The sequence below is a fragment of the Prionailurus viverrinus genome, chromosome A2 (assembly GCF_022837055.1).
Source record: "Prionailurus viverrinus isolate Anna chromosome A2, UM_Priviv_1.0, whole genome shotgun sequence".
Classification (NCBI taxonomy): domain Eukaryota; kingdom Metazoa; phylum Chordata; class Mammalia; order Carnivora; family Felidae; genus Prionailurus; species Prionailurus viverrinus.
Genome location: NC_062562.1, coordinates 110,061,121 through 110,088,965, shown reverse-complemented (window position 1 = coordinate 110,088,965; position 27,845 = coordinate 110,061,121). Strand labels below are relative to the sequence as shown.

The window sequence follows — 27,845 nt, the reverse complement described above, 5'->3', positions numbered from 1 at the left end:
TTCTAGGAATAAGAAATCTTTGTAGGAATATCTTTCTAGGATAAGGTTGCACATTATCATATCAACAAAGCAGTAGTCTGATTCTCTAAAATATCTATTTTTTTATTTTTTTAATGATTATTTATATTGACAGAGAGAGAGACAAAGCACGAGTACAGTAGTGGCAGACAGAGAGGGAGACACAGAATCCGAAGCAGATTCCAGGCTCTGAGCTGTCAGCACAGAGGCCGACGTGGGGCTCGAACTCACAAACCGTGAGATCATGACCGGAGCTGAAGTCAGACACTTAAGTGACTGAGCCACCCAGGTGCCCCCTATAAAATATCTATTTTGATAAACATATTTTTACACTCGTGCAAGATTTCCTGAAGTTTGTTCCATTGAATGCTAATAGATATTATGCAAATAAGAACAACAACAAAACACAAATTGTATTTGATCAAATAATTTGGAAAAATGCTTGGTTAAGCAAAGTTAAGCAGACCTCTTTCCCATAGAGCTTCATAATGCCTTTAATATGCTAATGTGCAATACACCAAGGGCACTGTAGAATGCAGTGATTTCGAAGTTTATTTGACTATAAAACCATTTTCCCAGGCAACATCTCTTAGCAATAATGTCCACAGAGTATCATTAGAAAACAGAGCACTAATAAAAATGTTTGGTTTTTGTGCAACTTGCTGAATGAAGCAGAACCTATTCAGCATGTGCCTCAGACACACAGGAAGAAGCCAGAGTAGCAAACACTGATTCCAGCTGGGTTAATCACTTTTGTAACAACATTAAACTAAATTGCTAAATAGGGCTTCTGAGCAGCAGATATTCTAGAGACAAGGTCTTTGTTTTTGTTTTTTGTTTTGCTTCCCAGGATTTAAAGTGAAAGTACAGGTAAGCCGATGTCATTTGGCCGAAATTTACATACCCACATCACAAAGCTGGTCTCCCTTTTCACCCCCCACCGCGAACCCATATTCTAGTATCTCGTGTTCTAACGATTTCTTTTGCTTTTCTATTCAGCATTTAAAATCCTAAACTTACTGGGACTCACCGAGTACCCTAGTGAAAGACAGCATATCACAGTAAATAAGAAGTCTCGTGACTTTGGATTCGAGTCCTAGGTTCAACATCCAGAATTTACTAGCTGCGTGGCAAATTGTTTCACTTTCCCTGGCCTCAGTTTCCTTATGAGTAAATAGAATAAAATAGATATCCTTAGTATTTAAATTTAGGAACTGAATAAATTTGAATAAATCCCTTCCTGTCTGAATTCCCACTACGTCTGTCTGAAAATCAGGAATCAAATTGATTTGGATGGCATGATATCCCTTGTTACCCAACTTTGCTACCCAAGCACTAAATAAATTTGATAGCAAGGAGTATTTGTGGTACCTACCTTGTGGAGTCATTGTGATGATTAAATTAGTATCTGTAACGAGACTGGCACATAGTGAGTACTTCCTAATCCTACTGTTCCAACTAATATAACATAAAAATTCCATGAGTATTAATAACAGACCTCTTCTAGGTGATTTATTCCTACTTAACAGAGGCTCTTAGTACTTTAATCCTTTTATTGAAGGACTGAGCTTCAAATTTTATTTATGTATTCATTTGTTTATTTTTACCAGAGGATCTTTCTTAGGAAGGAAAAAGAACCTGGGGATATGAATCAGGAGACATCCTTTCTAGTCACACTAATTTCTAGCAAAGTAGTAGTCATAATACATTGGGCAGCGATGTGACCCCGAGATTTCAGTTTCCTCTTCAGAAAAGTGGCACAGATCCCTACCCTTCCTACCTCATGGAGTTTCAGAGAAAGTGAATGTAAAAGTGTTCTGCAAATGGTTAATGTGTAACATTTAGAAAAGGGACTGTTTTCTACTCCACTTGGGCCACTGCTTATTCTTTTTGTGGAAAAAGAAATAAAAAGAAAATTTAGCCAAATAGAAATAAAATTTGGCCAAAAGAAAAAAAAAAATAACCTCAGGATTACGGTGCTAAAACATGTATGAAACTCACGGTCGTGAACAAATCTGTTCATAGCGTATTTCACAGTATTTAACAGACTGCTGGTTGTACAACAGGACATTTTGGAAACAATATTCACTCAAGCCATGAACACTTTATTGAACACCTACTAGGTGCCAGGAGCTGCTCTTGGTGCAACTGTGGTTGAATTATGGAGTGACTCATTACCTACAGAACCAGATGTTGATGTAAATTTTCCCTCTCACCCAACATACTGCTTTTCCTTATCAAGTCGCTTATATTCTTTGCTCAAGCCTCCTTCTTTGTAAAAACGGCCCCCTGTTTCATGAGACTAGGACTATTCATAAGATCATGTTACTAAAGTGTTTGTACTTCCTCAAAAGGAAAGTATAACTGGAAAACAGTCTACTTATCAGCAAAGTACCACAGGACTGATTTCCAGCTGCAATGACTGCTTTGTTGTTCATTCATTTTCTTACCTAGGAAATTTAATAAACTTTATCTAAAGGTCATGAGTTCTTCCTGAATAGCAGCACCAAAGGTATTTGTATAGCATTTAATATTTAGCCAACCTTTTACAATCTTACTGTTTATTTTCCTCTTAGCAACCCAAATTAGTTCATTACTATCATATTCTTCTTAGAAATGAAGAAGCTGAAGCCCCAAGGCATACAAAATTGATCAAGTGTAACCATCAATGTTATCCTCACTCTATGAGTCAAGTGAGAAGGAAGTCATCAAGTTGAACATTTTTAGCTTTTTAAAAATTGTATGCCCAAAGTACATTTGACTATGCAAATGAGATTTAATCCTAGCAGGAAAAAAAGCTTAGATAGAATATGAATCTAGTGCTATACAATAAAAAATATTACTGTTATTTAATATGAAAGAAATTCTTCTTTCCCTCTCTACTTCGAATATATTTCCCCCTTATCCAAATTATCTGCTAAATTATCCATGAAATATGCTATCAGCTTATCTCCTACTAGTGTGAAATTGTTGGGGGGGGGGGTGGTTAGAGAGGAAAAAAAAATCCAAGCAATGACAAACTTTAGACTAAAAACAAACAGGCAAAACCACTAAGATTGAATTGGAACTGCCGAGCCACTGCTGTATGATTTCTCTAATTCAAAAACAATTTGTTCGGGGCGCCTGGGTGGCGCAGTCGGTTAAGCGTCCGACTTCAGCCAGGTCACGATCTTGCGGTCCGTGAGTTCGAGCCCCGCGTCGGGCTCTGGGCTGATGGCTCGGAGCCTGGAGCCTGTTTCCAGTTCTGTGTCTCCCTCTCTCTCTGACCCTCCCCCGTTCATGCTCTGTCTCTCTCTGTCCCAAAAATAAATAAAAAACGTTGAAAAAAAATTAAAAAAAAAAAAAAACAAACCAAAAAAACCAAAAACAATTTGTTCTTCTGAAGAAAGGTTATAAACATCGGCTGTCCATGACTTCAAAGTCATGCTCTGATCTCACTTTGGCCCTCACTGACTTATACCTGTTTTATCCATTCTTATTATGTCTTATCCCATTCACAACTCGTGCTTCATCCCCAACACATAGGGTGTGCAAGTTGCCTCAGTTTTGGGTAAGTGGAGTTTTACTATTTATGATGAATGAAAGAGCCTTTTCCTTCTCCAATTTCCAGCTTCATTTAAGCAGACAAAATCATCGCTTATTTGCAAAGGACACTAAAGCAAATCACATCGAGTTTCATCAACTTCCCTCTGCCTCTTTCCCACATTTCTTCCTGCTGCTCAAGAAAAGATACTCCACCTTCTTGTCAAGGAAAACCCTTGCACAAGAATTCCTCCACTGCTTCCCTAAGGCTATTTTCAGTCTTTATTTTACACCACCCCTCACACAGTATATGTGTAACATCCGCAAAAGTTAAATTCTAGAAACTATCTAGAAATTTCTGTCATCCTTAACAGTTGGGGGGATTAAGATCTCTTTTCCCAAGGCTCATAGGATCTCTCCATATATTTTTCTCTTGAAAGCCTTCAGATTATTCTTAATGGAGCAATAATTTGTGTTGTTTATGCAATAAATGTTGTTATAAAGATAGTGTAACTAGAGAAAAGTAAGGGCTAGAAAAGGGGAAAGAGGAGAAAATCTATTACTTGGGATAATATGTAACATTTGCAAAGGTCTTGGTGTGTTCCAGGTGTTATTCTTAGTCCATTACATTAATATCATTTTTTCTTCTAAAACACTTTGTACCATAGCTACTATCTTATCCCTAGTTTACCAATGGGAAAGTGAACAACAAAAAGATTAGTAACTTACCTAAGATCCCTCAGTTACTAACCAAGATTCAAACCCAAGTGCTGTCTTTGTGTCCCATGCTGGTAACACAGCATCAGATTGTCCCAAAGGACCACGCCATGGTCCAGACTAATGCAGGGCACTGATGATCACAGCTCAACATAAATCAATTTTTATGGTTGTTCACGGTTTTATGTTATAAAACTCTCCAGCGAGGGGCACCTGGGTGGCTCAGTTGGTTGAGCATCTAACTCTTGATTTCAGTTTGGATCACAATCTCATGGTTCATGAGTGGGAGTCCCACATCAGGCTCTGCACTGGCATTGTGGAGCCTGCCTGGGATTCTCTCTCTCTGCCTCTCGATCCCTGTTCCTCTCCCCCGCTCAACTTGTGCTCTCTCTCACAAAATAAATAAATTTTAAAAAATAAAGAATAAAAATAGAAATTACCGGTAAATTTCCCCTCCCAAAACATATCTCCCATACTGTCAGTAACCATCCCTGAAATTCTGTCATTAGAATTTGTAGTTGTTTATGCAAGTCTGTTTCCTCTCCATCCCTATCTTATACAGTAAATTCCCTGGGGGCAAGTGTCATGTCTCCCTCCTCTGGGTACCTCCCTGAGGGACCTAGCACAATGCCATACGTGCAATTAAATACAAAAGTAAATTTCTATGTGCGAGGAATCAAATTGAATTCTCTTTGAGTCTTAAAGGAAGTTCATCCTCAAGCATCCTATAGAGGCAAAGTGGGTGACAACCAGGTATCATCCAGGACTTAGGCGTCGACAGGCTTGTCAGATGACTGATCACCGCAGAGCAAGGATTCTGAAGCAATGCTTCAGGGATGCAACACAGGCTGAAACTGTCGAAGTAGGAATTGAGCTGGCTTTCAGCAGGAAGTTTCATGGGCTCTGCCATTGCCAAGGCCAACCCTGGGAACAAAGTGCGCCCCCTCTAACACCACCCAGAATTCTGCTCCACCCTTTAATCCAAAGAATTTGCTCACACAAACATCCCAGCACTTTGGCCCAGTGTTCTTAGTTTCATGGAGATTGGACGAGGTGCCTTCCGCCGCACCCGGAAATTTCCACAGTCCTTCAGTGGAGCTCTGGCTTTGTCTCCTACTCTCCCCTCCTAGAGCACTTAGCTCCACCTCCACAGACACTCCTTCCTCCACACATTTGCCCTTGCTCTTGCCTCTGCCTGGCTGGCACCCTTAACCTTTTACTCTGTGAGGTCTTCCCGAAATGCCTGATTTAAAATTACAGGCATCCACCACCAGCTCTCCATGTCCCTTCGCTCGCTTCATTTTCCTCTACCCCACTTACCTCCATCTAACACACTCTAGGTTTGGCTAACTTACTTTATTTATCACCTGCCTTTCTTCACAAGAACGTAAATTTAATGAGGGCAAGAATTTTGCTGTTTTCATCACTACTGAATCCCCTATGCTTATAAAAGTACCTGGAACAGGTAGCACATAACAATCATTTTTCGACTGAATTAAGTTTCCTTCACTTTTATAATGGTTCATTACCACCAAAATACTTAGGCACCTGGTATAGACATAGATGTAGATATAAATATAGATGATATATACATATATACACGCACATATAAATATGTATTTATATGTATACATATATGTATACTCACATGTACACACAAACAGCCCTGGATAGAATATTAGCTAAGTTAAGAAAATGGTATGGGGCGCTTGGGTGGCTCAGTCGGTTAAGCATCCGACTTCAGCTCAGGTCGTGATCTTACAGTCTGTGAGTTTGAGCCCCGCGTTGGGCTCTGTGCTGACAGCTCAGAGCGTGGAGCCTGCTTCAGATTCTGTGTCTCCCTTTCTCTCTGCCCCTCCCCTGCTCATGCTCTGTCTCTTTCTATCTCAAAAATAAATAAAACATTTTTTTAAAAACCAAAAAAAATAGCATGGTTAGTATTAAACACTGTGTGTTCTTGTAATAAAGACACACATCCTAGGAAATATTCTGACTCATCCTCTATCCCATTAGCTTACTTTCTTAGATGTTTACACTAGGGCACACATATCCTGAATGTTATCACTTCCTATTTTGAGAATAAATATATAAAAGCAGGAAATAGAGGCCATCTTCTACCCTTACAGAAAGAATTAGATAGTATTGTCATTCTACCCAGCCTGAATCAGGCCTGTCACCGGGTACCCATCTGCTATGCACTACATTTGTAGTTACCACCTGGCTCATCCCAGGCTTGTGGCCAGCTCCCTTCCTCACCTACTTCCCTTCCTTAGCCTCCTCTCACCAATCAATAAGTAAAGCCTAGGGCTGGCTCCACCACAACCTTAAATAAAGACACTCCCTCATCGCCATGGCAATAATCACTTCTTAGGCAACACTCTATGCTGGCCCACTGGATCCTCTTTTCCGCTGAGCAAATACAGAGTAAAAAGTAATCACTTGCATGAACACAGATCAACTCAGACCTGGATATTGTAGGGGACTGGGTTGCTTTTATACCCTACTTATTGCCAACTGACCGTTCCAGACAGTGCCAAATGGTTCAGGAAAAGTGATTTCGGTCCAAGATAGAGAGCTAAAACTACGATCTCTGCTGAAACAAGAGAACAGGGGAAAAGGGGCTTGAAAATCCACCCTGTGGCCAAGAAACACAGGAAAACAACTTGTCTTTCCAGAGACCTAGTAAAGAAAGTCAAAATAAAGCAAACATGGTCTTCTTAAAAAGCCAAGTTCTATGCTTGTCATATGCATGGGTATGGTAATGAAGTTCACCCTATCCCCATTGTGTTGAAATCTTCTAGAGGAGAATATAAAAACTGTCCTCATCAAAGATACTACTCAGGCACCTGCCACACAAATTCGAAACTTCTCTATAGAAACGTATCTACAACCCAGCAACTGGACTCCCGCAGAAAAATAACCCCAGTGGAAGAATGTGTTCACAAGCAAAGAGTACAGACCTCTGCAAAAACTGGTTCCCCAAGGAAGAGTTAACGAGCAATTAACAAAGAAGAGGTTTGGTTAGCACTGCCAATTCAAATAAGTAGGTTTAAAATTACTAAAGAAATGTTTAAAGGAAAGAAACAATAATGGTATAATGCGATATAAACAGGTGGGTTGATAAAGAACCCAATTAAACTTCTAGAAATGACAGAAAATGTCGTTTAAAAATAATCAGAGCATACCATATCCATGAACTGGGGTAGTGTAAGTGGAACGTCATCCGGGTGCTCTCCAGGAAAACGTGAAGTGAGTTCATTTGAATTCTATAAAAGGACACTGTTCCAAAATGTCAAAGGATAACACTCTGCCCCAATTCTAGCAATGAAAACACACGATAATTCTCTTCAGAGCCCCAGTGCCATTATACTAACAGAGGAAAGACTCCATTCTGGTTTGCACGACTTCTTGTAACATAGTGCTCTGCCTAGTGAATATACAGGCAACCTTGGAAGAGGAGCTTTGAGAGCAGCACATGTAGCTGCGGAGACATGCTGAGGGTATAAAGAGGGCCCAGGGTCTTCTGGCTCTTGCTGTTAGGTGGAAAAAGCACTGTCTTTTTTCTTCTTCTTCTGCATTAATCATTCAGGTATGACTCTGGAATTACTTTTTTTCTTGGACTTCAGATAACAAGACAGACTAAACAATGCATTTTTGTAGCCATATATTCGATGCTGACTTGTGGTTGGAAATAAAATATGAAACTCTTTATACTCACCCAGCACCTGGCAATAGGCTAGCATAAAGTGGTGCCCTGGGCACCACTTTTGCATTGGTAGTGTCCTTCTTCTGAGCATCATACATCAGTGTTGCATTATTACCTAACCTGAAACATTCTTCCAGACTGCCTTGCAAAAGGGAAAATGGCCACAGAATCTGAAACTCAGAACGGTATGCAAAGCTACCTGTGAACGCTGTCATTTTAAAAACATCATGAGCTAGTTCAATCTGCAGTTCCACTGAAACCTGAAGTGTTTCCTAGGATGTATTATTGTTTCCAGCATGATATGCTTTGGGGATTCATTTTTTAAGTTTAGCCTTTCTTGGATCACATGCCAGAATAAATATTCTGTTACTTCATATTAGATCTCTGGTTTAATCTAGCTCAGAACATGTAGTCAGTCAACAAAGGCAGGCAGTTTTGCCAAAATTCAGTAATGTATACTGTTTGGAATGGTTACAAAAGTAACACCCAAAACCAATAGAAATAAAAAAAATTATTTTTACTTATGAGAGTAATTTTGCAGAAAAAAATTCTTCATTAAAATTCATGTGTTAGTTTAGTAATCCCAAAGCTATCATTTGAAGTCCTTTTATCCACTTTTCCATAGTGCAGTAGTACTAAACTATTTAAATGACTCTAACAGGCAAAATTATGCAGGAAAAGCTATGATAAACATTGACAAATGGGACTGCAAGGGGAAAATGGTCTAACCAGGGCACCCAATTTACTACCAAGAGTCAAGAGAGGCACCTGGGTGGCTCAGTGGCTTAAGCAACCAGCTCTAGATTTCGGCAGGTCATGTCATGACCTCACGGTTCGTGAGATTGAGCCCCATGTCTGAGCCTCGTGTATGGCTCTGCACTAAAGGCATGGAGCCTGCTTGGGATTCTCTCTCTCCCTCTCTCTCTCTGACCCCCACCCTGCTCTTGCACAGGCATGCTCTCTCTCTCTCTCTCAAAATAAATAAATATTTAAAAAAAAAAGAATCAAAAGAATATTCAACATAGGATCAGTAGTCAATTACATTTTGAGAAAACTGTGTTTGTGTTAGCACCTTAATAAAACTTCAGAGATCATAGCTATAGCTATCAATAACAATTTAAGACATACACTAAAATGTATTATTTCAGAAATTTCAATCATTTGCACAGATTTTTTTTGCATTATTTCCTTTGTCCATCTTCAGAAAGCCATTAATCCCTGTTTTCTAAACTGATCTGAGCTGTACATGACACAAATTTTGGACATGTCACATAAAAGTCTTTTGCAATTACTTTGAGGAAGTGAAGATTTTCATTTAAGAGCGGTATAAAATGAGTCTGAGTAGGGCTAGTGAAATGAATCAGATAAGAATAATCTTTAAGTTGTACAAAAGATGTCCATGTATTTGTTCGAATTTTTTAAAAAAAAATGTCCTATACATAATTTGGTGCTTGAAAAAAAAAATCCTTGTACTAATTCTAGTATTTTAAACAAAATGACCTGAATGATTCCAAATGAAAACCTCCTTATAGAATAGCTGCCTTTCAGGTTACCTGGGTGGCTCAGTTGGTTGAACGTCTGACTCTCCACGTCAGCTCAAATCATGATCCTAGGGTCTTGAGATTGAGCCCTGCATTGGGCTCTCTGCTGAGCGTGGAGCCTGCTTAAGAGTCTCCCTCTCTATGCGGTGCTGGGGTGGCTCAGTCAGTTAAGCGTCCAACTTCGGCTCAGGTCATGATCTCACAGTTTGTGAGTTCGAGCCCTGCGTCGGGCTCTGTGCTGACAGCTCAGAGCCTGGAGCCTGCTTCGGATTCTACATCTCCCTCTCTCTCTGCCCCTCTCCCACTCATGCTCTATTTCTCTCTGTCTCAAAAATAAATAAACACTAAATAAATAAATTTAAATCCTAAATATTGACTGAATTAGAACCCATTTTGTCCTACTGTGGAGAGTTGAAAAAGCTATAATGAACAAATGTGATATTTACATTGGAAAAAAGATGAGAAAAATGCAATGTGGTGAACACCACAAAACTTAGTCTTGAAATGATGACGAGGTCTTAAAGAAATCAGGAAGAAAGTAAATGTGACGAGTTTCTTCCCTGTTTGCTTTCAGGGCTGACTGATTACTGAGGACTTTGAGAATAAAGTTATTACAGAATGAGTCACACAGAAAACACAGGCAAATAGAATACTGAGAACACGAGTACGTGTTACTGTTTCATTGGTGCTTAACTTTAAGGATAAAACATAAAAATTGGATAGTGCAAAGTGTCCCAAAAAGATCAATTTGTGAAAGCCATTAGTGATCATATTTCTTTAAGTCAACAATATAGAAGTGTTTTTTTTTTTTGAAAACCTCACAATTATCCAAACTCTTATTTTGAAACCAATTATTCCATTTGGAGAAACAATATAACAGAATTAATTGGTATATAAAAGACACACACAAGCACACTCAAGGGAAATTTAAAATCACAGAAGGATTATTTTGATCTTCCAAGAAATATATTCAATTGTAGGCACACACAAAAATGAGGTTTTAGAAAGTTACTTACGACTATCTGTAAGGTGAGAAAAGTATAAGTATAATAGTACTTTCTTTTTTAACCCATTTGTTTTAATAGTAAAGAGTGTTTTCTGCTGTAGGTGAAAATATTAACATTTATAAGCTTTTTGCTTGTTAAAGAAGACCTCACTAATTTTGAAGTGTTGTATTATGTGATAGAGTATACCATGTGTTTTATATATCAAGCTGATATTGACATGTAATGTTTTTGTGTTTCCATATTGCATATTGTATTCATTTAACACTGTCCCTTACAAAACACCTGTCATGTCAGTGCACAGAGGGTCAGATAATAAGATAGAAAACTCTACTCGTGACTGTATGACGATGTATTCACTTTGGATATGAAAATAATGGTATAATAGCTTTTAAAGGAATAAAGGTAAAAAAATCACCAGAAGAAATTTCATGGATCTGAAACTATATAGTAAAACTATCTCAGAAGGTAGGATTAGGCTTTTTAAAAACGTCACTTGCATAAGGAGGAATGACAGCTTCAGACAGCATCTTTGCTTGTTCAGGTCCCCACCCTCAGAAGTGTATTTGTCATGTAACAATATTGACTCTAGGGTCAGACTCCAACTGCTAAGGACACGTCTCCTTAATGTATTAGGAAACCTTCATTCATATATAGCTAAAGTAGTTACAGCATCTAGTGTATTTTTTTTAATTACCCCTGATCCCAGCCTATCCAAACTCGTCACTAGCATATCACTTCAACAGAAGGTTCTAAGTATTTATGAGGTTATTCACTTCAAATTCTCCTGATTTTCAATTCAATTTAACAGGACGATGTTAATGTTTCCTTTATAAATACTCATCTTCAAAAAGATTTTAGAGTTCATAGGGAAAACACTTACCCACACTGGATACATTTTAAATTGCTTTTTATTTTTTCTGCCCTATAATAAGGCACACCTCTACCATGATCTAAAAGGATTTCCAAACGTGGACCTTCATTCAGGTCAAACAAGAGACTTTAATGCCTATGAGATTAGGATTCCTTCCAGTTTAGTACCAGGTATAAAATTTCTGATAGCCAGGAAGAAATGTTAGACTGTGCTATAAAACAAGTACAAATGCAAAATCCTAAAGCTGTGGGCTCCTTATGATGGCTAATAGATACACAAATGCTTGAGCAAGAGTTTTTAACCTGGGGTGTACGGATCCTGCAAAAGGATCCTGAAATTAGTTTCAGTGTACAAATGAGCCCTCTGAAATAACTGTAAAATCATCCGTGTGTGAGTATTCTTCCAGAGACAGCTCTGGAAACCATTCGAACGCTTATAAGCCCATGCATAGGGACCCTGCTCCAGCCCTGAACTGTCTCAGCTACATTTGACGCTGGTTGTTGACTAGGGCTTGGGGGTCCTGCTACACTTGGATTCAGGGCATGGCACGTCTCGGATGTCCTCGTACTTTTCTGTCTGCTTTTTTGTGTGCTTTACAAGCACATTTTTCTCACTCTTCTAAATGGAAGAATATGACCAAGGCTTGGTGCTGATGCTTCTGCTCTACACTTGCCCTTGAGAAACACACCTAATTGTACAACTCTCAATATAACATGTCAGTGACGATGTTGCAGCCTTTGATGCCTATCATAGTCCCAAACTTGAGTCCCAGAAACATTTGTCCACGTGAGAGGTAAATCTGCTCTCTCTTTGCTAACCCCTAGGAGGAATGGAAGTAAGAATAAAACTGACGAAGTTCCTCACTCAGATTCATAGTATCAAGACTTCTATGTGAAATGGAAGAATAAGTTTTGAAAGCATTGGAATACCTTTATGTGTTTGTTATTTAAGTGTTGGTAAGATAGAAGAAAAGCTAATATTTTAAAGAATCTGAATATTAGCCTGTGACTGATTAAAAATAAACCAAAATTAGACTATTAATTTGAAAATGATATTTACTGTTCATGAGCAATATTTAAATGATTCATAGTACTCAAATTACTATCCAGTAATTTCTATTTACAATATTTACAAGAATTGCTAAAGTGCTTAGAAAGGTTTTGCTAATGACATCTGCAAATCTGCCCTGTGGGGCATTTCAAAAGTCTAAGAGAACTGGGGTGCTGGGTGACTTAGTCAGTTGAGCGTTTGACTCTTGATTTTGGCTCAGGTTGTGATCTCACAGGTTCATGGGATCAAGCCCTACATCAGGCTCTGCACCGAGAGCGCAGAATCTGCTTGGGATTCTCTCTCTCTCACACATACACAATAAACAAATAAACATAAAAACAAGTAAAGTTTAAAAGAATTAGTTATGCAGGTATTAAATTTGTGAACTCGAGTTAAAAGCATTTGAGGGAATTTCATTAACAAAGTTTGTAAATAAATTATTAATTGAATTTAATCTATTGGAATAAAAATATCAATTTGTGATTTTTTTAAACTTTTTTTAAGGTTTATTTATTTTTGAGACAGAGAGAAACGGAGCATGAGCAGGGGAGGGGTAGGCAGAGAGGGAGACACAGAATCCAAAGCAGGCTCCAGGCTCTGAGCTGTCAGCACAGAGCCTGACGTGGGGCTCAAACTCACGAGCCGTGAGATCATGACCTGAATCAAAGTCGGACGCTTAACCAACTGAGCCACCTGGGGGTTCCAATTTATGATCTTTTAATTTAATGTATTGAAGTCCATAGGTTACATTTAATCTGGTAAATTTAATTTACTGAAATTGAGTCTTAAACCTGTAGATTTAGGAAAAAGCTAGGCTTGAAATTTTTACCTTTAATAAACTGAATAGCAATTAAACCCCAAGACGTGGGAAACAATTAATTTTGTACACAAAAGCCCCCATCGTATGTCAAGATTAAACTGCAATGGCAATCAACTCATCCTATATGTCAAAACACTAATGCTATGTGTCTATTTCTCTAAGCTAGAGTTTAGAGAAAGCTTATTTATTCAGCAGTCTGGTTTGCTGGTTAGATGAATATTTTTGAAAAGCCTCCAGCAGAGGCAAAGTCCTTGAGGACATGAAGCTATTTTCATCTTCCTCTACACAAAGCTCATCATCATTCCATTTGGGAAGGTTAACATTTGATTATGGTTTCCTCTCTTTACTTCCTAACATCAGAAGGCAGCTTGGTAGACTGAAAGGAATATTGGATTCATTATCAGCAATTATGAGGGCTTTGAGTCATCTCTCTACTCATCAGTTTCATGTCATTGGATCAGTTACCTCCACACATCTGAATTTATTTTCTTTATTTTTAAAAGAATCATATCTGGTGAGGTTGTTACGATGACAAATTCATTTTTCCAACAACATGGTTTGAAAGTTTAAGTCCTATGATAGGCTATAATCAAAGAGGAATCAAAGATTCTTCCATCACAGAGTTCACACACTCAACATTATGTAATGGAGTTAACGGACTAAGGCCTCAATGATTATAATACAGAGAAGCAAGTGATACCTTCTGTAACAATAACTAATATTTTTGAACACGTACTATGTGCTACTTACCATTCTAAGCAGTTCTCTTCAGTTATTTTACATAATCTTACACGGATTATATAAAGCACGTCTTGCTGTCTATCCACACTTTACAGATGAGATGACTGAAGTACAGAAAGTTGAAGTAATTTGAAGGGGTTAGTAGAAAATGTAATAATCATAAAGGTAGATTTGAACTCAAACCAGTCTGAATCTACTATTCGCCCTCTTTACCACTACAGGACACTTCCTCTTAAGGATGAATTCCAGGGGCACCTGGGTAGCTTGGTCAGATAAGCAACAGACTCTTGATTTCAGTGTCGGTAATGATCTCCTGGTTGTTAAGAGCGAGCCCTGCACTGGGCTCTGCACTGCCAGCGTGGAGCCTGCTTGGGATTCTCTCTCTCCGTTTCTCTCTCTGTCCCTCCCCCACTCACTCGTGTGCATGCGCTCCCTTTCAAAATAAATAGAAAATTAATAAAATGTTTATTTATTAACAACAGATTTTTACAGTATCAAGCAAGTCTGAAACACTGATTACAGGACATCGCTATTAAATGTAACGACATTTAATAACATATAAGAAAAACTGGTACCATCTACAAAACCCTCATTGCTTCACACCAAGACAGATATGTGAGCCAAGGATACCACAGTCATTACGATGTGTGTAAGATATGTTCGAATAATTACTTCCTTCCTGCTGTATCTTAGTCACTACGACAAATACTGGGTATTTATTGACAAAACAGCAGGCACGGGAGTATAGTAAAATAGGTACGATATTATTACAATGAATTATAACAAACCAGAGATACCTTTAATCACCAAGTGTATGGTCTGAAATATCCCCTCAAAATTCACATGTTGAAATCATAACCATCAGTACCACAGAATATGCCCATATTTGGAGATAGGGTCTTCAAAGAGGTAATGAAGTTAAAGATGACTGGTGTCCTTATAAGACAAAATTAGGACACAAGTACAGAGGGAAGGCTGGGTGAAGATGGGAGAAGATGGCATCGAGAAGCCAAGGAGAGGCCTCAGAAGAAACCCAATTTGCTGATATACCTTGATCTCAGACTTCCAATCTCCAGAACTGTGAGACAATAAGTTCTGTTGTCTCAGCCACCCAGCCTGTGGTCATTTGTTACAGCAGATCTAGCAAACTAATACACCAGGTACTTTCTCATTTTTTAATTCATTAAAATCTCATCTAGCACTCAAAACAGTCATCTACGATCATAGTACCCCCATTTTATAGGAAAGGGAACCAAAGTTTGAGAGGAGTTAAATGCCAGCTCTGATTGTCCAGGGAGCATGCACCAGGATGCAGGATTCAGACTGAAATCCTGCGACCCCAAATGCTACCCACTGTCCACTCTGAGCAGGTGATGCACTGGATGACACCTGGGCTTTGGTCCCGACAATGCCCTAAACTAGTTGTGGGACCTTCAGAGTCATTCATTTTTTTAACATCTTTACTATTTGATCTGCACAATACGGGGGCTGAGTTGAATCCTCTAAGATCTGAATAGACTAAGGGTTTATGTAAAAGCCTTTTCAGTTTTAAAGTTCAGCTCAGGGCACCTGGGCGGCTCAGTCGGTTGAGGGTCCAACTTGGGCTCAGGTCATGAGCTCACAGTCTTGGGCTCAGAGCCTGCGGCCTGCTTTGGATTCTGAGTCTCCCCCTCTCTCTGCCCCTCTATGCTCATGCTCTGCTCTGTCTCTCTCTCCCTCTCAAAAATAAGTAAACATTAAAAAATTTTTTTTAAATAAAGTTCAACTCAAATAATTGTCTTCGAATATCTAAAGAAATTATCTCTGCTGGGGCGCCTGGGTGGCGCAGTCGGTTAAGCGTCCGACTTCAGCCAGGTCACGATCTCGCGGTCCGTGAGTTCGAGCCCCGCGTCAGGCTCTGGGCTGATGGCTCAGAGCCTGGAGCCTGTTTCCGATTCTGTGTTTCCCTCTTTCTCTGCCCCTCCCCCGTTCATGCTCTGTCTCTCTCTGTCCCAAAAATAAATAAACGTTGAAAAAAAAAATTTTTTTTTCAAAAAAAAAATTTTTTTCAAAAAAAAAAAAGAAATTATCTCTGTAAACTCATTTATTTATTAGTTTTTTTTTTAATGTTTTTATTTTATTTTGAGAGAGAGACAGAGACAGAGCATGAGCAGGGGAGGGGCAGAGAGAGAGAGGGAGACACAGAATCCAAAGCAGGCTCTAGGCTCTGAGCTGTCCGCACAGAGCCTGATGTGGGGCTTGAACTCACATACTGTGAGATGATGACCTGAGCCGAAGTCGGACGCTTAACCGACTGAGCCACCCAGGCGCCCCGAATTTTTTTTAATGTTTATTCATTTTTTGAGAGAGAGAGAGAGAGAGAGAGAGAGCATGAGTGGGAGAAGAGCAGAGAGAGAGGGAGACACGGGAGACACAGAATCTGAAGCAGGCTCCAGGCTCCAAGCTGTCAGCACAGAACCCGATGCGGGGCTCGAACTCATGAACCACGAGATCACGACCTGAGCCAAAGTCAGACACTTAACCGACTAAGCCATCCAGGTGCCCCCTCTCTGTAAACTCATTTAGAAGTGAAAGAAAATTCAACATTTTGGGAATCACTATTTTTCCCATGGAAATTTTGGTTTTATCAAAAAAAATATATCTACATGAAGGTGTTTGGAAACATTATGATCTTAACTCATTTTAAAAAGTTACTTTCATAGGGCTTGTATCCCATTAGTTAATTTTCTGTTGCTAAAGATTTATCCATTCTGAGCTTTTAAGGATTGCATATAGCTTCATGAACAAAACACAGGATTGAAATGTTTTACATAAAATCTGAGTTCAGTCTTAAAATCTTTCGTGAATCATTACATAATCTTGAGTGAAAAAAGAAGTCGCAGACATGAGGCTCCAGGTCTGAAAACTGAGGTAAATGGCTTCTGCATGCCTAGCAGGGAAGTTTGCCATTAAATGAGAGTATGTGTGGATCACTTTTGAACTTTTTTGGAGGGAAGTTGTTGAATATTTTCAACAACAATGTAATTAATAAAAACTCATAGTGTTAGGTATCTTCTTTCAATGACTTCCTCAGCTTTCAAATACTTTGTGCATGCATGCTTGATTTGCAATTTTTTCATAGCCATGGTGAATGTACATCTTGTTCGTCAGGAAGAGGAAGTGTATGGCAGAAAATAATGTGTCCCACAATGGAGAGTAGCAGGTGCAATGACTGCCGAAGTTTGAATTGTGAATCACCCCTGGGTGTTCTCAACTCAAAAAAGGCAATCTGCCCAAGGGGGAGAAAAAAATTCTACACACCACACACTCCATCCAATCATGTAAAGACAAATCAGCCTCCAGGCAAATCAAATGTCTTCATTTAAAGCTTACCTGGATTTGGCACGCTGCCCACTTTCCAAATCTCTTTAACAATAGACTTTCACAAACAGTTAAAAACAGGCACACTGAAAAGCATACCCTTCGCGATGCTATTTTTAAAAACAAGGGACTCTTGAGCTAATTGCTGGGGAAAAAGAAAGTTCCTTTCTGAGTTTGCAACCTGTCCTTACGGGATTAGTGGGTGGGATTGAGCTGTGCTCGGGAGCATAAATAGAGGCTCAGCTGAGCTGGCTCACTAGGAGGTTCTGACCGCAGTGAGGCCAGCTGGCTCACACAGACAAGTGGGTGGGGAAATCCAGGTAAGGCTCCTGACAATAATGTTGGCAGGGCACTGGCTAAGAGTGAGTTTGGGGCTCTGATTACCGTGTAAAGTTACAGGAATCAATAGAGAAAGAAGTGCAAGGTAGTTCCCAGGGCAATGAAATGAGATGTGGGGAGGGAATTTCCATCAAAGTCTTACCAGGGCCTTTCCTTGGCCAGAGCTGGTGGAGGGCTGCATTCCTGAGCTATTTCAAGGTAATGCTTTCTCCTTTTAGAAACAAGGGGTTTAAGAGTGGGTGAGCTCTAAGAGCTTTCAAGCCTGGGACAGGGCCTACGGTCTTCTGTCACTATGCACTGCTCATCATCTAATGCTCTGTTTCTTTCCCACTGGCTAAAGCACAGTTCCCCAGGACTACGAAATCTCAGCTCAGACTGCCTGCTAGGAACTACACTTGGGAATATTACAGCAGATCAGAAAAATGGTTCTTTTTCTCTGTTGTAAAGATATTCTTGTTGCACCTTCAATCTTGAAATTCATGGGATGGGCTACAAGAAAAGAGATGGGCTGGCTTTCCTGAAGCATTTACGAACAGGGACAGTGAAACTTCCTGCAAGTTCATTCCTTGCTAAAGATAAGAGGACGGACATACAGCCACCGTTTCATAGAGTGTGTGTTTGTATCCAAATTCTCATCATTTTCTATGGTTAGCATTGTGATTTTTTTTTGTTTTCTTTTGTTTTAGAGAGAGAGGGGGAGGGAGCATGAACAGTGGCAGAGGAAGAGAGAATGTTAAGCAGGTTCCATGCCCTGCACAGAGCCCAATAAGGGGCTTGATATCACGGCCCTAAGATCATGACCTGAGCTGAAATCAAGAGTCAGGGGCTTAACTGACTGAGCCACCCAGGTGCCCTGGCGTTCTGTTTTGAGGTGGTTTATGCAGGAAATTTGCAGGCAGAGTCCACTTCGTATGAAACCTCAGTAGAATGAATGTCAGGAGTGAGCCCACAGCGGTGTATTTATAAAGCAGGAGTGACATTAGCCTTCAATGGGTCACCCTGCCATAAAATGCATGTATTATGTGAGCAGTTCCAGCCGGTAAGCTGTGCAGCTATTACAAGGGGTCCTGACAGTCAGGTAACAAGAACGGCCGGTGAGCAAAATAGATAAAACGTCTCACTACCAGTTCGTGATTATTTTTTCTAACATAAAGAGGTGCTGTTGCTATAAGTAAAATACAAAATCAAATGTTTGTTGATAAAGTAATTATTTGCCACAAAGTAATTATTTGTTATGAACCAACTAACATCTAAAAAGTACAATCATTCTCATGTCAAAGTTCTGTTTTGTTTTATTTTTTTCTTTTCTAGTGTTAAAAAGATGTCTTTGTACTAAGAAGGCTGGGAATTGTTGGCTATCTGTGTAGAAAATGAAGGAAGCGTATCCTTGCTTTTTGTTTGTCTTTTTTGAGTTAGACATCTGTGGCTACCTGTGATGGTTTGGATAGTAACTGGTCAGTTTAATCCAAGCCATCATCTGGGTTTAGTAACTTAGCAATGCTTTTTTTTTCGAAAACAGCTAACGCTCAACAACAATTTCCACTCAAGCTATCAGAACATGAGAAAGGACCCCCCCCACCCCCAGCTTAAAAATACTAACCATTGATAACCCATCCTGTTTCCTCTGCAGAATTTATTCAGACCTACACCAGTATTAGTGAGATATGTTTAAGCAATTTCAGTCTTTGTCCTTCCTGGAACCCCATCCCCAATTCTGCATGTGATCAATAACCACAGCAACTTGCTAATGCAACTCTCTTTACTAGCTAGCTCTCTCCCTCCCTCACTCATAGATCTCATCTTACCGTTCACTTTCCTACTTATAGGCATCTGCTTTGTAGTAGTGAAGCTTTCCCAAAGAATTAACTGTGAAATACAGGAAGGGAAAAAAAATTAACAAAGAGATACCCATGGGTTGGTTCTCTGTATTATGAGTCCCATAGAATATTTTGTGCACTGAAAGACATGCCCACAGTCACCTACTGATACAGGCCCATGGAGAGAGTCGAAGAACTGTCTCAGTAGACTGAACTTGCATCGACATATTTTAGTCAATTCAGAACTAAAAATGGAATTTGAGTAAATGTTACACTAGGGAGTTATGTGGGTACAAGTTTTCAGTGAAGCGACAAAGTTGGCAGGTTTTAATTTAAATAAGGATTCATTTTACTTAGATCTTACTCTTTAACGACAATGCCCCCATTTTTCCAGAAGGCTGGAGACATGTGTATGTTTAGGGCCCTTGTTTCAGGATGGGAAAATGGGAGCCAGCCCTGCAAGATGGAAAGATCCATAAGACCTCCTAAGCTTTCAACTCTCTGAATTTCAGACTCTTCACCTATAACATCAGGCATGGGTAGTGGGAATGGAGGAGTAGCCCCTAGGGTGCCGTCCAGTACTCAAAATTTAAAAATATAAAGCTTAAATGTAAACTCCGTTAGCTATAAGAGTATATACATCTATCTATTTTCTTAAAAAATATCTATATACCTATTTCTATACTGTAGGTTTCTATGGAGATCTACATCAGTATACACACACACACACACACACACACACACACACACACATGGCTGTACGCCTGTTAGTAGAAAAGTCAATAGATATTCACACTATGTATTCTTAGGAAAATTACGTGGAAGGTAGTTTTTCATACCAGCTAAGCCTCAATTCCTTTGTATCCCATGGCCATGATGCAGTCTGAAGGTTTTAAAGCTGCTCGTTCCCTTTTGTTTTACTGATATTTTGCTTATTTCCACATCAGATTTGCCATGGAGAAGATCTCAGTGTCAGCATTCTTGCTCCTTGTCGCCCTCTCTTACACACTGGCCAAAGATATCACAGTCAAATCAGGAGCTAAGAAGGACACAAAGGACTCGGCACCCAAACTGCCCCAGACCCTCTCCAGAGGTAGGAGAGAGCTTCCGGTCGGCTTCCAATGCCACTTAATTGAGAAGCTGAGACTTGTGTGCCAAACATATTTTTGCATGTGTTTCTTCTAAATTCATCAAAGTTTATCAATGTTTCTGCTTTGTATATTTATCCCAGTCTTCACCATTGCTTTTCAACATTTTTAGTCTGAAATTATAATAGCTTTAAATATACTGGTTCATTTTGTTCTAGGTTGGGGTGACCAACTCATCTGGACTCAGACATACGAAGAAGCTTTATACAAATCCAAGACAAGGTAAAGAGGAGGGTTACAGAGTTCTCCTAAACCTCGCAAATGCGCCACCTAGTGATACATAGCTGTACATGAAATCTTACTCATTAAAAATTACCCAATCGCTCTTTGTCTCTTACAGCAACAAACCCTTAATGATTATTCATCACTTGGATGAATGCCCACACAGTCAAGGTAATTTGTTCTTCTAAATATAATTTCCTTTATAGGCTTTTAGCTTTAGGGCCAAGGTTCAGGTCATTCATCTTTATATCCTTAGCACCTAGCATAGTTGAATAAAACATAACATCTTATGTAGTAAGAACCTATTTTAAAGTAACTCCAGGGGCGCCTGAGTGGTTCAGTCAGTTAAGCATCTAACTCTTGATTTCAGCTCAGGTCATGATCTCACACTTTGTGAGTTTGAGCCCTCCATCAGGCTCAGCGCTGACAGCACGAAGCCTGCTTGGGATTCTCTCTCTCTGCACCTCCCCTTCTGTGTGTGTGTGTGTGTGTGTGTGTGTGTGTGTGTGTCTCAAATAAATACCCATGTTTTAAATTAAAAAAAATAATAAAAGTACAGTTCAACTTAAAACACAATAGAAAGCAATGCTTTCAGCCACTGATGAGATGGATACTTAGTGATTCTTCTTTGTATTCTAGCTTTAAAGAAAGTGTTTGCTGAAAATAAAGAAATCCAGAAATTGGCAGAGCAGTTCGTCCTCCTCAATCTAGTTGTAAGTTCACTTTTTTCATTGCTGACATTCCTCCATGACTCATTATTTGAAATCGACAATCCATCTTTTCCTATGCATTCTAGCCACACGGCACGGACTGGGGTCTGTTCCAAATGTCTCCTCTCACAGATGAGAGAGAGAGAGAGAGAGAGAGAGAGAGAGAGAGAGAGAGAGAGAGAAACATAGTTCATTAATAATCTATCTCGCATGCATATGCTTTTATTTAGTGATTAATAATTTTAGCTTGTCTGAAAAATGTGCTCTTGTGGTCAGGATTTTCTCTGTGGCTATAATAATTGGAAGGTTTTTGTCTTCGCAAGTCTCTTCCTGTGCCCCTTTGCCTGCAGTCCTTCTTAGTCCTTGTCTCCTCTCTCCCTGGGAGAGACAGTTTCCTGGTGGTCTAAATGAAATCACTGCACATGCAACATAGCTTCCCCTCATTCCCACTTTCCTTCACCATCAACACCCCTCCTGTTGGTCAGGCTTTCTGTCTGCAAGTTCTTTCTACTGCAAGTTCTCTCTCTCTCTCCCCCTTCTTTCCAAGTTGACATAGGTTGGCTTCTTCAAAGAGCATTCTTGGGGCGCCTGGGTGGCTCAGTTGGTTAAGCATCTGACTTCAGCTCAGGCCATGATCTCACGGTCCAAGGGTTCGAGCCCCATGTCAGGTTCTGTGCTGACAACTCAGAGCCTGGAGCCTGCTTTAGATTCTGTGTCTCTGTCTCTCTCTGCCCCTCCCCTGCTCGTTCTCTCTCTCTCTCTCTCTCTCTCTCTCTCTCCCCCCATCTCAAAAATAAATAAACATTAAAAAAACAAAAAAAAACAAAGAACATTCTCATCTTCCTCAGTGCTCTTCCACGGGCTCACTTTCCTCTTTCTAACTTTCAGTATTAGTGACTTGATGAATCTCTAGTTGACATACTTGTCTTTTTCTTATTTTATATTCTCTATGGACAACTTCATCTACAGCTGTCTTTAACCAATGCCCACACACTGGTAATCCCCACATCTCATCCAAACATGCGACAATTTCCAACTTGTGTATGCAATCGTGGTCCAGATATTGCATTAGTTAAGCTTCAATTCAACAGGTCCAATGCTGAATTTATCACCTTGGTTCAAGATTTTCAAAGAGCTCTTCTTTCATTATTCCCTTTCACTGTAAGTGTTACTCCAGATGGCAATCTCCTACTCACCTTCAGCAGTCAAGAAACCCTGTGGTCTAACTGCTACATATTCTTGCTATTGGCCATTTCTCTGTAGAGTGAGGACTACTATTTAGTGTCACAATTTTTCTCCGCTTAGTTGACTACAACATTACTAAATGGCTCTGTGCCTACAAAATAAGTTCCAGCTAGTCCCACATGGCCATCAGGGTAATGATTCCAAAAACCAAACTGGGGTTATGGTACTTCTTCTAAATCTCTCCAGATGTTCTTGTCTACTCATGGACAAATGCAAACACTGGCATAGTGTGAAAGACTGCTCAAGAGCCAGCCCCAGAAGCAGCTCTCTAGCATCTTCTCTCGCCAATACCTCATGCATCCCCTATATTTCAATCCTCCCAAAACACATAGTCAGACCAGAAAGTGCTGTGCCTTTCTTCTACCTTTGTGCAGTCATTCCCCACTGTCTGCAGTGACCTCATTTTCCACGTAACCGACTCCTGTTCATTTTTTAAGACTCCTCCCTACTCACTTCAGAAAGTCGTAGTAAAACTTGCACACGGGGCTAAATGTCCTGCTCTGGTCACCCACTTCACCTGAACAGCCTCCATCATAACACTTCACCAACTGGATCCTCAATATTCATTTTCCTACCTGTATCTCTCAATTGACAGTGCATTCCTTAAAGGTAAGTGCTATAAGACAAGCCTGTTTGTTTCTGTAATTTCTCTAAATGTGACTTCTGTTTCTTTCATTATTCTATTTCCTATCTCACCCAACATGTCTTCCCAAACATTATAACTCCCTCCATATTCTCACTTCTTGAATGTTTTTCCTCTTGATCGTATCATTCAGTCCTCTACATCAGGTTTTGAATTACAGTCTGTTCTATCTTATTTATTATTTCATGTGTATAACCTGCCTCCCCATGTGTATTATAAACTCTCTGTGGAAGAGATGTGCCTTAGAGTATCTCAAGATGCCTAGCCCTGTAACGGACACATTTCTGGATTAACAAGTATGAAAACAACTAAAGAACAGACCAACTAAAAGCTGTCTTTTCTTTTAATCTTAGTATGAAACAACTGATAAACACCTTTCTCCTGATGGCCAGTATGTCCCCAGAATCATGTTTGTTGGTAAGTAAAAGTGACAATGAGATTAAGCACACTGATCATTTCCCACGTGCTGCGGTATCTCTTCTCGACTCCCCCTCCCCATCTGCTGTTCAGTCATGGCCATTGCCATTGTCATGCCCTAACAAGGGGTATGACATTCCTTTACACTTCTCAACCTATTTTCATTAGAAAATTCAAGCTTCTGCCTATTTCCTCATTTGTTTCTCATCTGCTAACATTAACTTATCATGTCCTGTCACAAATACATCTGAAAAGGAAGTATAATGAATTCCCATTAACTCTTTAAATGCATTGCCCATTTTCCTGAATACATCAGGCCTGTAAATACTTATTTTTCATCTGGCAAACTTCCAATTCATATGTTGGATTTTTCATTCTGACATTTTTGGTAATTATTTTGGGGAAAGTGAGGAAGATGCACTGGAATAAAAGAAAGCAGAGGAGTCATGCTCTTTCCAGCCACCGGTACTTTTCAGGTGCTGTTCTCTCTGCTGGAAAGGTCTTCCTGCTTCCCCCATGCACTTCCCCCATCACTGAGTTAACTCCCCAGTCATCCCTGTCATTCACTGACCTGGCACAATCCCCACTATGTGCTCTTGTGACATCATGTTCCTCTCAAGAGACACACTTACCTCAGTGATAAGTTTGCATTTAGTGGGTGATTGTTTAGTATATATTTTCCCCCACAGGACCACAGCTCTTGGGGGCAGGTACTGTATCTGTTTCTTCTCACCCTCCTATTTGCAGAATGACCCTCTGGTAGGCTGGCAATAAATATTTGTTAAACGACTGAACAAATGAATTGGGAGTGGCTTTGAACCAAGTCAGAGTGATTTAAGGACACTGCATAAATAAATCCACCCCATGGCAGAGCCGACACTCACTGAGCTCTAACTCACTATTGGACCATCTAACTCACTAAAGACACATTAACAGGGGAGAGGAACAAGTGAGGGATATAAAGGAAAAAAGCTGAACTGGAGCTAATAGTACAGATTCCATTTTGTTAGGATTTAGAAAACTGAGAGCCCTTAAACCGGGACTTTATAGGTCACCCAGTTACATTCTGTGCAGTTCTTTTCATAGTATCCCTAAGGGCATTTTAACCCACATTCAATGCCTTCCAAAAAACCCACCTCAGGCAGCTTGCTTGCTCTTCCAGCTCAGGAGTTTCCACACTGCCTGCATATTAGAATCACCTAGAAGATTTTAAAACTCAAGCTGCCCAGCCACATCTCAAACCCATTAAATCAGAATCTTGCGCAGGGGAAGGCGGGGGGGGGGGGGGGGGGGGGGGGGCGGCTGGAGGTATTTCTTAAAGCTGTCTTAGTGGTTCCAGGGTGCAGGCCATGGCTTGTGAGCCAATGGTTGTTAAAAAGCTTTTCTTATGTTAATTTATTACAAAGAGTAGACCGTGTGTTTGTATCCTGTGCACGTAGCAGAAGTATAATAGGTTTTAAGTCTTTGTTGAACAAATAGATGTCTGCTTTCTGTAATTAATGTCAGTTGGTACCATTCCAACATTCTGAAATGAAAGATTGCCCACTTAAGTACCAGCAACAGACTCTGCATACAAGCGTCTGGTTCTCACAGGACCTCTTCATCTGATTTTCAGGACATGTACCTTAAGCTCCTTCAATCTTCTCTTGCAAGACAAGGTGCCTAGACGTGTGTAGACCCTAGTATCTCCCTTTTCGATACACCTTATTGTTAAAATACCTTTTTTTCTCATTAAGTGAAAAGTTAACTTGAAAGCTTCAAGTTAACTACAAAACATGAAAAAATGGACTTAAACCTATAGGGACATATGTATGCATGAGGGAAGACTCTTAAGTCTTTATTTTTCAAATGTATCCAGATAACAATAAAGTAAACAAAACAGGGGAACTACATGCTTATTTGAACTTTGCTTCTCTTACGGGTTGGCATTCTTTACTTGATTAAAAACAACCTTGGGTTCTGAAATCTAGCATTGGATGTGGGTTTCTAATTATCTAGGTTGCTCTTGGTAACACACTGCAATTACCACATAAGCATTTCAAAAGTTTAAAATAATTCTTTAGTAGGGAATGCCAATGTTTCCACCAAAACACCAAACACCACCCCGAAAGTATGTATTATTCTGTTTTCGAGTTGCTATAGATAGGACAGCAGGGTTCATAACCTTTCCCACAAATAGCATTCCACAGCTGTCAAATACTCCGGGCCCTGGTTGGGGGACTGCAGCCACTGGCAGGGATGCAGAGTGGATGGCATGGAACTCCGTGAGACAGATCACACGCTGTGTTCCTTGCATGGGCCACGGACAAACACATAGGCTTCCTCACACAGCAGAGCTTACTTGAAAACAGAGACTTCATTCCTGTTTGGTTTTTCTTTGTAGACCCATCCCTGACAGTTAGAGCTGACATCACTGGAAGATACTCGAATCGTCTCTACGCTTACGAACCTTCAGATGTAGCGCTCTGTAAGTGTTACCTCCTGTGAACATATCTATTACTGTTGCTCTAGGAGTAGAGCTCTGGTGAAGAGAATCAGTTTGATCCTAACTAGCCTTGTGCAAATCATACTCACCTAGATCTCATTTATTTTAAATCTCAATGAAAGACTATTTAGATTAGGTATCCTTTTCTCTTGGAGGATTCTGTGAACACATTACCTGCTTTTCAACTTTCCCTTAGGCAGTCTATCCCATAACTCCTACCAAAGAATAAATGCAGTAGTAATTGTTTTATTACAATAGTAATAGTGGTAATCTGCATGCCTTATGTAGTTTTTCCAAAAGATGAAAATGAAATAACGTAGTCCAGTTTGTTGACATTGAGTTTAAGTTTAATTTTAAAGATCAGAAGGAAAGACGGCTCCCAGTAGTTGGAAAGATTCTCACTTTGCCTGGATTTGCCATAAAATGGAAAGACAAGACAGTGCAGATAAAGCACCTCAGTGGGAGACTGTACCTAGTTGTCACATGTAATTAGTCCTTCTGGGAAGAAAGTTGGGCTTTACCCCAAGAACCAATTCTGCTCAATGACTATTGGCCGCGTAGAACTATATCGCCCAATATGTGAGCCATGAGCTACACATAGCACTTCAACATTCAATTAATTAAAATTCAAAATTCAATTCCTCTGGCACACTAACCACAGTTTAAGTACTCAGTGCACCGGCACTGGATATTTTTCATCATCACAGTAATGTCTATTGAGCGGCATTGACCTAAAATATTACGCTGAGAAAGACAATGAAGCTGCATCTGGGCAGCAGCAAAGATTATCATGGTCCATTGGCAATGCCTCTGGTGGGTGCCGGGAGGACCAGGGAAGCACATTCCAAGCACTGGACATTCTCGAGATAAGAGCATCTATCTTAATAAGACTTTGGACTCCTTAAAGGCAGGTATCCTGCACAGGTAATATCACAGTGCTTTGTAGAAAAGGCATGTAATAAATATTGGAAGAGAACTGGAATGTAAATAAAAGCCATTCACATACTTTTGGGGAAAAAATTTCATAATAAAATTACCAACTCTTCACCCTATCATGAAATAGAACCCCATTTAGACAATGAATAAAGTACCCAAGTTTAGGGGTTTACTAGATCTATCAACACAATTGCTGGTGGCATCTTGACTGTGGCAACCTTTTCCCCCATTAGTGCTTGACAACATGAAGAAAGCGCTCAAATTGCTGAAGACTGAATTGTAAAGAAAAAGCAACATCTTCAAGCTTTTCCTTCTGTGTCAGGCCTTGAGACTTAAGAAGATCCAAGAAGACTTTGGAGAATGCAGGAACACAGATGGACACACTGATTAATTAGATCAGGGTTATTGTTACAACAGTTACTTTTTTTTAATTTGAAGTATACATGTATGAAAACAATCTTGCATACTACCATAGTCAGCCATGATTTTTTTTAAAAAAAAATAAATCCTTTTGGGGGTGTTCAATGTTA

The 27,845-nt window shown here is 39.8% G+C and overlaps 1 protein-coding gene across 3 annotated transcripts; it reads left to right on the top strand.

Annotated features, from left to right (window-relative positions):
• The first annotated feature begins 15,817 nt into the window (after positions 1 to 15,817).
• Positions 15,818 to 27,784, top strand: AGR2 (anterior gradient 2, protein disulphide isomerase family member). Of its 3 annotated transcripts, none has more exons than XM_047849322.1 (8): positions 15,818 to 15,861; positions 20,457 to 20,602; positions 20,816 to 20,879; positions 20,998 to 21,050; positions 21,519 to 21,592; positions 23,831 to 23,894; positions 26,278 to 26,361; positions 27,549 to 27,784. In XM_047849322.1, exons 2-8 carry the CDS (start codon positions 20,464 to 20,466, stop codon positions 27,596 to 27,598), a joined length of 528 nt encoding a protein of 175 aa, XP_047705278.1. In that variant the 5' UTR covers positions 15,818 to 15,861; positions 20,457 to 20,463; the 3' UTR covers positions 27,599 to 27,784. The 3 variants fall into 3 exon arrangements, with proteins under 3 accessions (XP_047705278.1, XP_047705279.1, XP_047705280.1); XM_047849323.1 differs by lacking the exon at positions 15,818 to 15,861 and adding an exon at positions 17,618 to 17,673; XM_047849324.1 differs by lacking the exon at positions 15,818 to 15,861 and adding an exon at positions 18,189 to 18,302.
• The last annotated feature ends 61 nt before the right edge of the window (positions 27,785 to 27,845 follow it).

Excerpts from the sequence above, each read along its gene's own strand:
- AGR2 (XM_047849322.1), top strand. The coding sequence starts at position 20,464 with ATGGAGAAGATCTCAGTGTCAGCATTCTTGCTCCTTGTCGCCCTCTCT. Across the intron at positions 20,603-20,815 it reads GCCCCAGACCCTCTCCAGAG|GTTGGGGTGACCAACTCATC; the intron begins GTAGGAGAGAGC and ends ATTTTGTTCTAG. Across the intron at positions 21,051-21,518 it reads TGAATGCCCACACAGTCAAG|CTTTAAAGAAAGTGTTTGCT; the intron begins GTAATTTGTTCT and ends TTTGTATTCTAG.